Raw genomic sequence first — 16018 nt, 5'->3', positions numbered from 1 at the left:
ATAGTAGCACTATTTCTAATTTCTGTTCCTATAGTAGCACTAGCATCACGGCGTTGGCAAAATACTAATCAAAACCGTATTTTTACAAAGCTTTTATATTTTTCCTTGAAAGTGTGGATCAAAAGCTTTCGTTTGATGTAAAAAAAGTACTTAATTCATTAATTATTTCGTATAATAAAAAATAGTTTCTCTCAGTAGTGCTACTATAGGAACAATAGGTTAACTATAGGCGCAAGGGAGCTCAAATTTTAAGCAAAACTAATTATTTCGATCATTTTTTGAACATAATCAAGCTGTGTATCAATGGTACTTAGATAAATAGCTCCTGACCTTCATGTCACAAAATATTTTGAAAAGATTCATAACAAAACGGCCGTAAAAAGCCACTAGTGCGACTATAGGGGACTGTCCACTAAGGGAACACTGACCCTATACATGGTTCAGCAAAGTTGTAGATCATTCAATTTCAAGCAACTTTGCCAAAAAAAGTTTTTTGTATCTCTTAAATTGAAATAATATATAATAAATAATAAATAAATTGACCGATTTAGAGCTTTTTTTCCTACGGTGACATTGGGTGGTCCAAACAAAACTGGTTTTCTGGCTCTAGAGTTTTCAATTCAAATTTCACATCAAAGTAGTCTATGAAACACTTTTAGAGCTTTGAAAATGCGTAATTTGGTGAGTAAAGAAACTCGCTATCTCCTGCTGTTTGGGAGTTATTGTTGTTTTTCTCTCGAAAACATGCCTACTTTGATTGTGAATATCTCTGATTGGAGCAAACATAAAAAATATAAGTAGTTGAAAAATCCGAAGTCGAGTCTAGTACACGACACTGAAGACGGCCTTACAGTTGAGGTCGAAATACGCGTATCTGTCAAAGGATACAAACTCTAGAGGAATTAAATGGTATAGTCTAAATTCGGTATTTTCATCTACTTATAGGTATTCTACTAAACAGCTCGAAAATTTATTATCATAAAAATATCTTTTGACGGCATTCAAAAGACAAAATGAAATTGTATGTTTTATCAAAAATTTACAGATGTGTAATATTTGTAACTCTAATAAAATGTCTTGAAAAACAAATATTTTTTATCACAAAAACTTTAATGATTTTTGAACTAAAATAGATACCAACAATCTTTTTGAATAAAAATTTTGTTGAGTTTTGTTGAGTTCTAAAAGTCGTTCATAGATGACTTTGACGATAAACTAATATTAAAAAACTAGAGTTGATATTTATGTGATATTGTGGACCACCCTAGTTATAAATGACACAGTATGAAAGCTTACATTTTTAGAAACAATTTTGTAGAAGATCAATTTTGTCTAAAATTTTATTTTCATGCTCAAAATGCAAAATAATAAAGAAATACATACAATGAAAATCTTCAAAATAGTTTTAGAGCCGTATCTTTTTTTATTTCAGATTTCTCGTCAAAGCGGTCCATAAACGACTTTTAGAACTTAACAAAACGTAAATTTTCATGCAAAAATATTGATGATATCTATTTTAGTTCAAAAGTTATTGAAGTTTTTTTTTGTCGGTAGCGATAGGGATAGTACTGGCACTCTTAATCTGCCCTAAGCTCCTTCCCAGCATTTGCTTTTATAAGCCTCTATTGCGTTCATCACACAGACGTTCCTAAGCAATGTTGCTCAAATGGTCACTGTGTACCCTAGCAGCAATCAGCCCTTACCGTAGTTTTGCAGTCTAGTAGTTTAGACTACTATCAAACTATGATAAGGCCTGAAATGCTACTAGAGTGGTTTAAGTGAAGAACGAAATAGTTTTATTAAAAAGTCCTCATTCCCCATTTCATTTCATCACTCACTATCGTCACTTTTACTTTCGACACTATCACGTTTATCACCGATTATCACTCATCAACTTTCGTAATACACTTTAGGTATACTTTCCATTATATCACTTTTCACATCACACCATTACCGTACAGAAACTAAAAATGGTCTATGGATAAAAAATAATCCAAAGCAGACATGAATATATTTTTTTTGGAAATTTCATGTTTTTCGTCGTACTGTTTGCATTTTTTTGAAGATTTTTTCCAGTAATTTTATCAGAAGCTAATGCGGGTATTTGATTGTTTTTATTCTTTAACAACCTCTTGAAAGAAAAACTGTACGACACGAATGCACTCAGGTGTAAAGTGTCGTAAATACACAATCAAACAATTAGTCCATGAAACTAGTTCAAAATACCTTTAAAAAACAACCTGGATTTTTAAGGATACCCCAGAAATTACTCCATACACTTCACCATGAATTTCACCAGGAGTGCTTCCAAAGATTGTTTCATAAATGTCCCAATAAAATCTTGGAGTTCATACTGTGATTCTTCAATCGATTTCGCCAGGATTTCATCCAAAATATCCGTTTAGAACATTTTCTAGAACTCAAACCATATTTTCTTCAGAGATGCCACCACTGATTTCTGAGGATTTCCTCTAGAATTGTCATTCAATTTTGCAAGATGTCAACCAAGAATATATCTAAGAATAATTTTAGAAATTACTCCAGAGATTCCTTCTATGATTTCTTGAGTTTTTTTTTGTTGAGAAATTTCCCCAGGAAGTTCTCAAAGAATTTATCCAGTTTTTTTTCAGGGAATCGTGAAGACATTTTTTAGGTTGAACCAAGGGTTGAATATAATCCTATCAACCTTTCAGTCGTCGCGCGGTTTGCCGCCGTCAGAACCACCACGCTGATGTGTTGTATGATAAGCGAGGTTGTTTCACCATTGTTGTACGAAATACAACAGCGCGACGACTGAAGTGTTAAAGAAATTCCTGACAAATCTGGAACATATCGCTAAAACAACTCCTATAGTAATATCTGATGAAACTTCTGCAGAAACTTTTAATGAGCACTTGCGAGGATTTTCCTGACAAAAAGTGTGGGAGGTTTCTTTAGATGATCTTCTAAAAAAGTTAAAGAACAAAAAAACAATTGAATACCTGGATAAAGACCTGCAGGATTTTTTAGAAGCATTCCTTGTAAACATTACATAGAGTCCCTGGAGAATCCTGTGTAGAAATAATTGTTGTAGTATTTGCTAGTCGTGCTTATTCTGCTCGGCGTGTTAGGTGAGACAACTTAAACCGCTCTAACTTCGAGTGAGGTGCCGACAATTATCGACTCGCCCCACTTCATATGCCGCGCAGGATAAGCACAAATATGAAACCACAAATGCTATATTGAATCCATGGAATTGTTTAGAAGAACTACAGGAAAAATTCGTGCCTTAAATTCGTTCTAGAAAAACTTAATGATTAACCCCTCTACCGGCAGCTTCATTTTTTACCGCAAGAAAAAAATTCAAATCGCGATAACTTTTTTGTTTCTCGGTATTTTTGCACCATTTTTTCACAAGTTCTCAAAAAACTCTTCTAGTTTGAGGATCCGTGTCGATATTGATGAGTGGTGATCTGGTTTTAAAGATATTCCAATGTTCCTTGGGGGACCGACATTTTCCATACAAAATGTCTTAGGCGGCCATTTTGTTTTACGTCAACTTATCGAAAAAGTAAAATGTGGGCTATACAATGCCATGTAATAAGGAGCTACTCTGAAAAAATCATACAAATTGGTTAAGAATTCTTAGAGATATCTGAAAATTACGATATGAGGTTTTTTGAAGTTTTCAAGATCTTTATTTGGTCAGCTTGGTACCAGCAACATAACCCGGGTAGAGGTGAATAACAAAATAATGGTAAAATAAGAACAAATTATGCAATCATATCTACTTTAACCATTATTATGTTATTAATGTATGACATAAAATATCTCATCAATAGCAAAACATACAATCATAGCAAAATTTATCATTGATATGTTATTCTTGAATGTCATGTAATAGCTAACTAATAACAAAATATACTACCATGGTAAAATTTGTTATTTGTGCAAAAAATACTAAAAAACATTAAATATCTAAAGAATAACAAACATCGCCATCACAGTAAAATATGTCATTATTTTGATACAGTTAACTGGGCCCAGATAGCCGTAGCGGTAAACGCGCAGCTATTCAGCATGACCATGCTGAGGGTCGTGGGTTCGAATCCCACTGGTCGAGGATCTTTTCGTAAAGGAAATTTTCTCGATTCCCAGGGCATAAAGTATCATCGTACCTGCCACACGATATACACATGCAAAAATGGTCATTGGCATAGTAAGCTCTCAGTTAATAACTGTGGAAGTGCTCATAAGAACACTAAGCTGAGAAGCAGGCTCTGTCCCAGTGGGGACGTAACGCCAGAAAGAAGAAGAAGAACTCTCCCTTACTCGATATTCCGTATCTCGATATCGAGTTAGAGAACCATAGTAAAAGTTAGTTTTCATGGCTAACTCGATGGTCCCTTGGAACGCAGTTGCACTGCTTTTGTGTTCTGTAAGTCGATACCTCCTTAACTCGATGGTCCCTTCAATATCGAGTAAGGGAGAGATGACTGTATTTGAAAACTTTATTAAAATAATTCATGAAAACAAACCAATATCAAATTTTACCATAAAAGCTCATTTTACTATTCGTATGATATTCATTGAAGATTCGAAAAGAAAAGTTTTTTAGCAGGAAAGCAAAAAGTTTATTTTTCAATCATGCTAAATTAAGATGTTAAAGTCAAAGAACTAAAATTACCATTATTTTGATCTACTTGTGAATAGCTTATTTAGTTATTATTTTGTTATCAATATCTAAATAATAACATATTTTGTTATTTACGGTTGCCTATATTTTTGCTATTATTTTGTTATTACAATGGCAAAATATGTTATTTTTTAGTTTTCATGCCATACAAACTTAGTTATTATTTTTGTTATTTTATCTTTTATTTCAAACAAACAAAGAACAAATTTTGCTATTCAAACATTCTATTTTAATAGTAAATTTTGTTATTCTTTTGCTATTCTCCTCTACCCGGGAAATGCTCATTTCTGAAAGACGGCTGCTCCAAATTGCTTCATTTTTTCACAACATGCTCTCATTAATGTATTGTTTCAAAGAAAGAACATCTGAATACGTTAAAAAATCTGTAGCCTAAGATATATGAGTGGGTTATGATTAAGCGTCGGTCCCCCAAGGAATTTTGGAATATCTCTGGATCCAGATGACCAATTATCAATATCGACACGGATCCTCAAACTAAAAGAGTTTTTTGAGAACTTGTGAAAAAATGGTGCAAAAATACCGAGAAACAAAAAAGTTATCGCGATTTGAATTTTTTTCCTGCGGTAAAAAATGAAGCTGCCGGTAGAGGGGTTAATCATTGATCAAATTTGTGGAATTGTAATTGCTCAATCCACACCCTGGCAGACAATTATCCGCCCATCTAGACACGGGCTGGGTGAGGACCTACCAAGCCTCCCCCGTTAACATGTCCTATACCGTTTAGCACACCGGGATCTTCCACAAGCAGGCGCCGGAATTAAAGCGGTCCCACAAGCTTCAGATACATTAAATAGATATAGTCCCTCTGGCACTAAACCGAATGGCGCCCTCCGCTTCAACACTAGTACTGCTTCCCCACACGCCAAGCACAATATCGAAAGTAGCGCGTTGTATAGCAAATACAGTACACCACCTCCGACACTATGCCAAATGTACAGGAAAAACAGTACCAGTAAGAAAGCGGAAGGCGCACCACTCGGTTCAGTGCCAGAAGGACTATAAGTATAACGAAGAAGAAATGAAAAGATAGTAGAGTTGGTTCGGTTATTTGATTGCTGAAACGAAAAAAACAGAAAAAACAGAAACAAAGTGTTAACATTAAAACGGGGTTTTATAATTGATAAATGTATCGATAGTTTCTCATCTGTTACGTTTCCTTATCGTAGGGTGTTCGTCTCCGCTCGAGCAATGAGGACCATGATGAAATGAGAATATAAAAATGTGAGCATTAGTGTTGATATAGTAATAGATTAATTTAAACTGCTTTTCATGTGCTAAGTAACTTGTAAACTCCTACTCAATTATGTTTTGTTGGCCTACACGTTTTATTTAGACACAATTTTATTTAGAAAACTATTTGGATCCAAGATTTTAGGTGCAGATTGAGCATGTTTGATAAAACACGCATCCTGTTTTCAGTTAAAGAATGTTCAAGTTGATGATTCTGTTATTTATACTGGCTACATACAAGAATTCACTATTGATGTAATATATGGATATTGAAAGTTCCAACGCGCGATTATAATACTTCAGTTTTCGTGCTGTTGTATTGGTGTAAGTAGTGGGAAACCAATCAGTTTGGTGATTCTAACGGTAACAAATAGCAAGACGAAAGGAAGTTGATAATCTATCATCATTATGATTTCAGTCCTAATTTCATGATCCGTTTAATAAATTCCGCGTATGATTCGGCAATTTTAACAATTTATACATGTGTATTCGAAGAAAACAGACTACGAGCATTTATTACCTGTTGCAAGGTTCCTAAGTGATCAGATATTTATCATTTTCTACAGCCTAATTTAATAATACCTACATTTAGTTGTAACAAAAATTTGATCTTGGGATGTTGATTTGCCTCCTAATCATAGTTTCGACAATAGTCACATGCTTACTATCCCTTATGGCAGTGTTGTTGATTCTATTGTCTATCGCTCATCAGTTTCGCGCCACCCGGCAGGGACTTGGTCCTATGTACCCAATACTCTGCTGTGTCTTAACTTCACGCAATACATTCTGTAGATGTGTGATACAGTTTGCGGAATATTATGATTTATCACTTCGTTCAGATGGAAAATTCTGTTATGGTACCATATTCACATATCAGATAACTCCCACCTGGAACGATGTAATACATCGGAGGATCCTATAACATTTCCCCGAATACCATTACCCCGAAAACCATCACCCCGAAAGTCAATACCCCGAATGGTCAAGTACCCCGAAAACCAATACCCCGAAAACCATTACCCCGAATAGTCCGTTACCCCGAATACCATTTCCCCGAATGGATCATAACCCCGAATTTTCTTGACACGAAAAATTGAAAATTGAAGATCCGACAAATGAATCCCATATACCTATTTCATAGAATTTTGATTTTCATTTGAATCCATGTTCTTCATGTTATCAAAGATTTATTATTCTTTTAATCAACAGCTATTCTTCATGAGCCAAGTGAGAACCCAAATTTTACTTACAGGCGTGTACTTGATTTTGTGAGAATGATTGTGTTCACAGCAATAAATCATTTTTCGAACTGATGATAATGCTGACATGTTAATATTAGAGACCTTTCCCGCCCTCTTTCAAAAGCATTATGTTATTTGGTAATGCATAATTATATTTTTATATTGCTGGAAGCAATGCGAGTTTAACATATTCTAAAATGTCATTAGACTATGGTTTGAAAAATGTCAGATGAAAATGTTAACTAATATTAAACTGACCACTATTTCAAAAGTACATCGCTAAAGAACAGCCTATGATAAAAGAAGAAAAAAAAATCACTGTTGAAAGCGTCAATAATTATGATGCCAACAATCACTTTGCTAGTGCAACTTCCGAAAGAATAGCCGATAACTAAAAGAAGGACAAATCTCTTGCTGGAAATTGTAATACTGACAAGATGTAATACAGACAAGTAATGCAGGGGCTTATTTTCATTAATTTTTTGAAGTCACTGTCAACTTTGAGTTTCGCTCAAGACAATTATGTCAGTCGATTTTCTTTACCGCTATCGCTCAACCTTCAACTCAAACGGTACAACTCGAAAGAACAGCCTATAACTCAATGAAGAGAAAATCATTGATTAACATTTTTACACTGCCATTATACAACCTCGAAAGAACAGTCGATGATTGAAAGAATAAAAAATCACTAATAGGAATAGTAGTAGTTATTAAGCCGAAAACTTTCAGGCTCAAATTCGCGAGCTTCCTTGAAGAATTTCTTGAAGTGCATCACTGATTTTCGGGGAAGTGTCGTATTCGGGGAACTGGTTTTCGGGGTAATTTACCATTCGGGGTAATGATTTTCGGGGTAATGTGTCATTCGGGGTAACGTTGCATTCGGGGTAATGGCTTTCGGGGTACTGGCCTTCGGGGAGATGGTTTTCGGGGTAATGATATTCGGGGAAGTGTTATAGGACCCATCGGAGACATGTAGATTCAGATGTATGTATACGATCTATGCCTAGTTCGGCTCTGATCGACAGGCAATCAGTGTATTCAGTTTTTCAACTAGCTTGAAGCGATGAACGTTTCAAGACAAGCTCTCCACTATATCTGCTAGCAATCACCGGTCGTCGATAGACATTTCGGTTCTTTTCTGCTAAAGATAGATCCGATTGTATGCCAAAGACTATGGCTCATGCTTTTCAATACAGCTGGAAAAACAAGAACTACACCCAGCACCAAATAGTACGTAACTATGAGGCGGACCGGAAGGTTTGATGAGCAATCCCCACCAATCATTGATCAAATTTGTGGAATCCCCAAAAAAAAAATTAAGAGATTCACAGTAATAATCTTTGGAAGAGTTTTTAAAGCAATTCCTGAGCTAATCCGTAAATGAATTCGCGAAAGAATTCATATTAAAATGGCTGTAGAAATAACTGAGAAATCGTTTAGGAACTTTGGATTGAACCCTTGGGGATCATCTTGGAAGAACTACTATTATAGGGTACGATACCTTCTTTTTTATCGAAAAAAAATTGCAGGGCTGGTAACAGGTCTCTTTGTATCAGATGAACCAGCCTTGCGCTAGAAATTTCAATAACAAAGGAAGAAAGGAAAAAAGGTCTCCTTTTAGAGACTTGGTCTTTATTTTAATACAAGTCTCTAAAATGTCTCTATTTTCGATAGAAGGTCTCTAATGTTTTTTTTTTTTACGAAAATGGTCTGTAAAGTCACTATTTGCATTCTCTTTTCAGTGATTTATGATTCAATCTATCTAACCCGGTATTTTCATAGAGATTGCTATGACAAATTCTTCATCAACATGGCTGTTGATTTCCTCCAGAGATTTTCCCACCAATTCTAGATTTTCATCGATATTTCTAGTAGTTACTCTAGTAGATCTTTCAAAGATACTTATATTTGTGAAAATACAAGCGCAAAAATTTCGCTTCCGACAAAAATGGATCACCTCAGATCAAACAAACTAAATTTATACAACATACCTTGAAAACTCGTCCACAAATAGTACAATCGAACCTACGATTGTTGCAAGTATCCGATTTATGACTCCACAAATGATGTTTGGATTTGAACTTTTTGCCTACGATAGAAGAAGTAAATTTATCACCAATGTCATATCAGATAAGATCAAGCAATAATTACCACAGACATCGCAAGCCACCGGGGCCTCCGTCGTATGCACGGAATCGATATGCTTCGTCAAAATATATTTGTGCTTGAATGTAACACCACATATCTGGCATTTCACTCGTTCTCGCACTTTGTCCTCGTGTTCTTCCTGGTGCCGGTTGAGGGAAAATTTACTTTTGAACATTCGAGGGCAATGCGTACACATATATGACGCACTTTCGTGAACTACCCTCTTGTGGCTCTCCAAAGTGGTTTTGCTGAATCTACGGTTGAAAAGAAGCAGTGAGAATATGTAGTGGAATGTGAAATGTCGACTTAATATACGGTTTATTGCAGATATCACAGGTTACGTCTTTAACGGCATGCTTTCTCTCCATGTGAGACTTCAAGCTTTTCTCGCTCGTCAAAGCTTTGCCACAATGTTCGCAGCAGAATGACGCCTCACCGGGTGTTGCGTGTGTCCCTTCCTTGTGCTTCGGCAAATTCTGATAGACGTTACCGCATATATCGCACCTGTAGATAGATTTATGAATGTTCTGAATAACTCCATTTATTCAATCATATCCAACTCTTTCCCACCTGTATTTCTCCGGATTTACATGGAAATCTTTGTGTATCAGCAACATCGATCGGATGTTACACTTTTTTTCGCATATGTGGCATTTCAAGTATCCTTTGTCGTTGTGAGCATCCCGCATATGTTTCTTCAAATCTTGCAGGTTTTCGTACTCCACATCTGGAACGCGGACATCAACCATACGTTGCTGGTCGCAAATTTCGCAGCTAATTCGCTTGTAGAACTCCAGTATGTCCTCATCCCTACCTACGATTCGCGGCGGCTTCTCCATTGGCTTGCGATTATGATGCTTCTCATGGCGATCGCGTTTCTTCTCGGTTGCGAATCGCCGAGGACATAGTCTACATGTGATGAACAGCTTTTCCTCCATTTCTCGACGGTGTATTCGCATGTGCTTAGCAAGGGCTACCTGTTGATCGTTTTGCTTGCCGCAAATATTGCACCTGTAAATAGTAGTATCAGGTATCAGAAGATAACAATGTAATTTAAAAAATATATATCCAACACAATTGTGCTGCTTTGATCCGAAAGGAATAAGCAAAATCTGAATTTTACTGCGATTCCCCAAATAAAAAACAATCGACGGATTTTGTAAACTCGTTGAAGACCAAATTTCTCGGATTTCACGGCTTCCCTTACTCATATAAAGTTTATGGAGTTGACTATATTCAGTTCCTTTTTTCATTATTCATTAGTGTCATTCCAAACATTACATTCATTTCTGATATCTAGGTGTTCTGTGTTAGAAAACACTATCATCCTAATTTGGTAAAATTAAATTATGCATTTATCAATATTTTGTTAACAACATATCACCTACATTTCATTTGCCGAAGCAGTTCAGAATGTTTATTGGTGAGTTGATTTCACCTGTGTATAAGAGAAAAAAACGCTTTCAATTTACTTAACCTAACTTAAACTAAATATATAACGCATTAATCGTGGCAATAGAAGATTGCAACGATTTTTGCCTGAAATTATTAATTATTTTATTTGACATTTGTTCCAATGTTTCTACATTGGATATTCTATGTAAGGCGCGGAGGCTTCAGAATCATTTAAAAAATTTTATTTTGTATCCGCTGAAGAGCTTTCTTTCTGGTATTACAACAGCTAGTTCATATTGCTACAGCATACAGGATAGCTGGCCTGAAAATTTGTTTGCTTATCAAAAGTTTGTTCTCAAGACAAAGTTTTGATTTTCTATTAATAAGGGGATAAATACATTTTACATACTTGTTTTTAATTATAAATCGTGGTTTACGGCTAACCAGCCGAGTGGAAGTTTAACAACTACCGAAAAGCTAAACATTACATATAATTTGCAATTGGATTAGATGGACAAATTGATGTGAAGATTTGCGAAAAAGTTACACGTCTTCTCAGTGAGAATCGAACTCACGACTCCCCGATCTCTAGTTGGGGCGCGTTACCACTACGCCATGAGAGGACTCATGAACGCAGAAGTTAACCTGAATTCGATTTCAGCTCAATAATCGCGTGGTCCTTTGATCCTATAACATTTCCCCGAATACCATTACCCCGAAAACCATCACCCCGAAAGTCAATACCCCGAATGATAAAGTGCCCCGAAAACCAATACCCCGAAAAACATTACCCCGAATAGTCCGTTACCCCGAATACCATTTCCCCGAATGGACCATAACCCCGAATTTTCTTGGCACGAAAAATTGAAGATCCGACAAATGAATCCCATATACCTATTTCATAGATTTTTGATTTTCATTTGAATCCATGTTCTTCATGTTATCAAAGATTTATTATTCTTTTAATCAACAGCTATTCTTCATGAGCCAAGTGAGAACCCAAATTTTACTCACAGGCGTGTACTTGATTTTGTGAGAATGATTGTGTTCACAGCAATAAATCATTTTTCGAACTGATGATAATGCTGCCATGTTAATATTAGAGACCTTTCCCGCCCTCTTTCAAAAGCGTTATATTATTTGGTAATGCATAATTATACAGTTAACTCTCCCTTACTCGATATTCCGTATCTCGATATCGAGTTAGAGAACCATGGATGAATGCACGAGTTCACTATTTGACGTTTTAGCGGTGCCGTGTTATTTAAATTACCATGGAAACTAGTGAATTTGGCACCGCTCAAACGTCAAATAATGAATCCGTGCATAGGTCCATAGTAAAAGTTGGTTTTCATGGCTAACTCGATGGTCCCTTGGATCGCAGTTGCACTGGTTTTGTGTTCTGTAACTCGATACCTCCCTAACTCGATGGTCCCTTCAATATCGAGTAAGGGAGAGATGACTGTATTTTTATATTGCTGGAGACAATGCGAGTTCAACATATTCTAAAATGTCATTGGGTTTGGTTATGGTTTGAAAAATGTCAGATAAAAATGTTAACTGATATTAAACTGACCACTATTTCAAAAGTACATCGCTAAAGAACAGCCTATGATAAAAGAAGAAAAAATCACTGTTGAAAGCGTCAATAATTATGATGCCAACAATCACTTTGCTAGTGCAACTTCCGAAAGAATAGCCGATAACTAAAAGAAGGACAAATCTCTTGTTGGAATTTGTAATACTGACAAGATGTAATACAGACAAGTAATGCAGGGGCTTATTTTCATTTATTTTTTGAAGTCACTGTCAACTTTGAATTTCGCTCAAGACAATTTTGTCAGTCGATTTTTTTACCGCTATCGCTCAAACTTCAACTCAAACGGTACAACTCGAAAGAACAGCCTATAACTCAATGAAGAGAAAATCATTGATTAAAATTTTTACACTGCCATTATACAACCTCGAAAGAACAGCCGATGGTTGAAAGAATAAAAAATCACTAATTAGGAATAATAGTAGTTACTAAGCCGAAAATTTTCAGGCTCAAATTCGCGAGCTTCCTTGAAGAATTTCTTGAAGTGCATCACTGATTTTCGGGGAAGTGTCGTATTAGGGGAACTGGTTTTCGGGGTAATTTACCATTCAGGGTAATGGTTTTCGGGGTAATGTGTCATTCGGGGTAACGTTGCATTCGGGGTACTGGTTTTCGGGGAGATGGTATTCGGGGTAATGGTATTCGGGGAAGTGTTATAGGACCCCCACACAATAGAAACCTCAGCCTGCGCAGTTGCTGGCTAGTGTAGTGTGCTATTCCTATACCTAAAAAAACAATGCGCTCTCGGGCTAGGCATTGGATATATATAGAAAGCGTTGTGTTTGGATGGGCATCTAATTCTTCCGAAAGAGGTGCACTTTGCGAAAAAGGACCAAGTGATTATTGAGCTGAAATCGAATTCAGGTTAACTTCTGCGTTCATGAGTCCTCTCATGGCGTAGTGGTAACGCGCCCCAACTAGAGATCGGGGAGTCGTGAGTTCGATTCTCACTGAGAAGACGTGTAACTTTTTCGCAAATCTTCACATCAATTTGTCCATCTAATCCAATTGCAAAGTATATGTAATGTTTAGCTTTTCGGTAGTTGTTACATTTTACATATTTGTTACATTTGGCCCTGTTAGCATGCCCTAGATCTGACCAATTTACTGGAACCCCTCTCAACGTGACAACATTTATACTTGAAGGTTTCAAATAAAGAGCTTTTGGTTTATGTGGGAATATTATTAGTTGAGTTTTGGAAGCATTAGGAGAAATCTTCCATTTTTGCAAGTATGAAGAAAAAATATCCAAACTTTTTTGCAATCGACTACAGATGACACGCAGGCTTCGTCCTTTGGCGGAGAGGCCTGTGTCATCCGCAAACAAGGATTTTTGACATCCCTGAGGTAACTCAGGTAAGTCAGATGTGAAAATATTGTATAATATTGGTCCCAAAATGCTGCCTTGGGGAACACCAGCTCTTACAGGAAGTCTTTCAGATCTGGAGTTCTGATAATTAACCTGAAGTGTACGATTTGACAGATAACTTTGGATTATTCTAACAATGTATGTTGGAAAATTAAAGCTAAAGGACGAAGCTAGAAGCTTCTACAGGATTTTTGTCCAGTTTTAAAATTGGTACAACCTTGGCATTTTTCCAGGAAAATATTTCATATTTCCTCCAGGTTTTTGGAATGGTTCTCATGTCACACGGACATCGAACATAAGTTTTGCTCTTTCTGAAACTTCAATATTATTTAGATTACCGTAATCCGGGGTAACATTGATCAGCGGGGCAACATCCTTGTAAAAAGTTCATATCAACACTTATTGATGAAATATTTTCAATGCATGAATGCTGATTCCCTTCCTTCTATTCATGAGCTAATAAACATTAAGGTTATTGCAAAAATTTAGTTGCGTAAATTTTTCAACATTTGCAAATAATGATTTTTATGATTATGGATGACACGATCAAAGAATCATGTCTCACATGAGTTCCGAAAACGATATGAGCAAGAGAAATGCTGTTGTTACTAAAAATAACATCGCTGAAAACGATTACGTTGTCAAAACTTTTACAAATATGGTCAATTAAGCATATTTCACAAATTACTATAAAGAATGCAGAATTTCCTAAGGAAGTTGCCTACCTTTAGGCGTATTCCACAATTCAAGGAGTTTTTAATTTTGAAATAACTCAAAAAGTAAATGACTTGTAGGAGTTTGGCCTTCATATTCAAATTCAGGGACCATGATTTTAGTAAGTAATGATATTTTCAATATTAACGTACGTTGTCTTCCTAGGTGATCAATGTTACCCCACATCAGCTAAATAAAAAAATCACTTAAAACATTTTTTTTAACATGCTTTAAACTTTAAGAAAACAAAATACAGTATAAAGACACGAGCATTGGGTGTGAGTACTTGTTTTAAAAAAATAAAACTAGCAACATATGCATTTTCAAAGAAAATTTTTAATTATTGGGGCCCAGATAGCCGTAGCGGTAAACGCGCAGCTATTCAGCAAGACCAAGCTGAGGGTCATGGGTTCGAATCCCACCGGTCGAGGATCTTTTCGGATTGGAAATTTTCTCGACTTCGCAGGGCATAAAGTATCATCGTACCTGCCACACGATATACGCATGCAAAAATGGTCATTGACATAGTAAGCTCTCAGTTAATAACTGTTTAAGTGATCATAAGAACACTAAGCTGAGAAGCGCAGGCTCTGTCCCAGTGGGGACGTAACGCCAAAAAGAAAGAAGGAAGAAAACGAAAATGATCAATGTTATCCCGGATTACGATACTGTTAAAGTGAACTAAATAATATTCTTGAGAAAACCCTTTCCGAAGAATGTCAGATTGGGTTTTCTTTTTCATAATGATTACAGCTCACAAATTATGTAAGACACGAGATGCGGATACGTACAAAATATATCTTAGTGAGCGAGTCTCATGAGACATCTCGTGAGGCTCGTCAGATGCGCTTACTAGGAGTACTTTTATGCAGTTATGTTTGCCTAGTACAATAACTCCACGGAAGCATACGACTTCGGTCTATGCCTATGCTTTTTCGGTGGCCAGCGCAAGCTTTTCAATTCAAATGCTAGAACCTCAACCGCGTTGAACCACGTCAGTCCTTTCAAACTGCCTACGGGCAGTTTAATTCGTACACTCAGAAATAAAAATAGTCACAGAATTACTAAAGTTTATGCATTAATGACTATTTTCTATCTGCCACTCTTTCATTCTGCTGTGATTTTTTAGCCTAACTGTCATTTCGACTGGGTTGAAGCTTAGCGATGCTTCAACCCAGGTGAATTGACTAATAGGAATAAAATTCCCTGCAGGATGAAAATAGTCATAAATTACTAAAATTTAGTCATCCGTGTTTCTGAGTGTAGTTTTATTCCCTTTTTCTTGCTTCTGAAACCTTCCTTCGCCTGCGAGGCTCAAATGCACTGTCATATTGAGATTTTCTCATGAGACGGCGCATGAGCCAGTGCAGATGTGATCGCTTGAGTAAGAAATATATTTTACCAGACTTTTGATAAACTTATGCATAAATAAGACCAAGTATAACGTCTTTTCAAAAATAGGAATAAGTAACAGTTTTTAGCGTGACTAAGTAGTGACCGCATACTCCTAGGCATACTCGGATCATTTTCATGAAAAATTTAGCTTGACAGCAGCCTGGCTGCTTGTTGATATCCAGCTCGCACCCCCCAGATCATAATAAACCATAGACTACAGGCCTCTGCATTGT

At 36.3% G+C, this 16018-nt stretch overlaps 1 protein-coding gene across 1 annotated transcript in view; it reads right to left on the bottom strand.

The window, feature by feature from the left end:
• Positions 1-16018, bottom strand: part of LOC5577321 (transcription factor grauzone) — a 37244-nt gene that overhangs the window by 1179 nt on the left and 20047 nt on the right. The window contains exons 3-6 of the mRNA XM_001656347.2: positions 9886-10326; positions 9631-9819; positions 9319-9569; positions 9159-9256 (exon numbers count right to left, since the gene is read on the bottom strand). Of these exons, the coding sequence (XP_001656397.1) occupies positions 9159-9256; positions 9319-9569; positions 9631-9819; positions 9886-10326 (979 nt within the window). The remainder of the gene's footprint in view (positions 1-9158; positions 9257-9318; positions 9570-9630; positions 9820-9885; positions 10327-16018) is intronic.

Source organism: Aedes aegypti, chromosome 3 (assembly GCF_002204515.2).
Source record: "Aedes aegypti strain LVP_AGWG chromosome 3, AaegL5.0 Primary Assembly, whole genome shotgun sequence".
Classification (NCBI taxonomy): Eukaryota; Metazoa; Arthropoda; class Insecta; order Diptera; family Culicidae; genus Aedes; species Aedes aegypti.
This window is presented reverse-complemented; position numbering and strand designations above follow the sequence as displayed.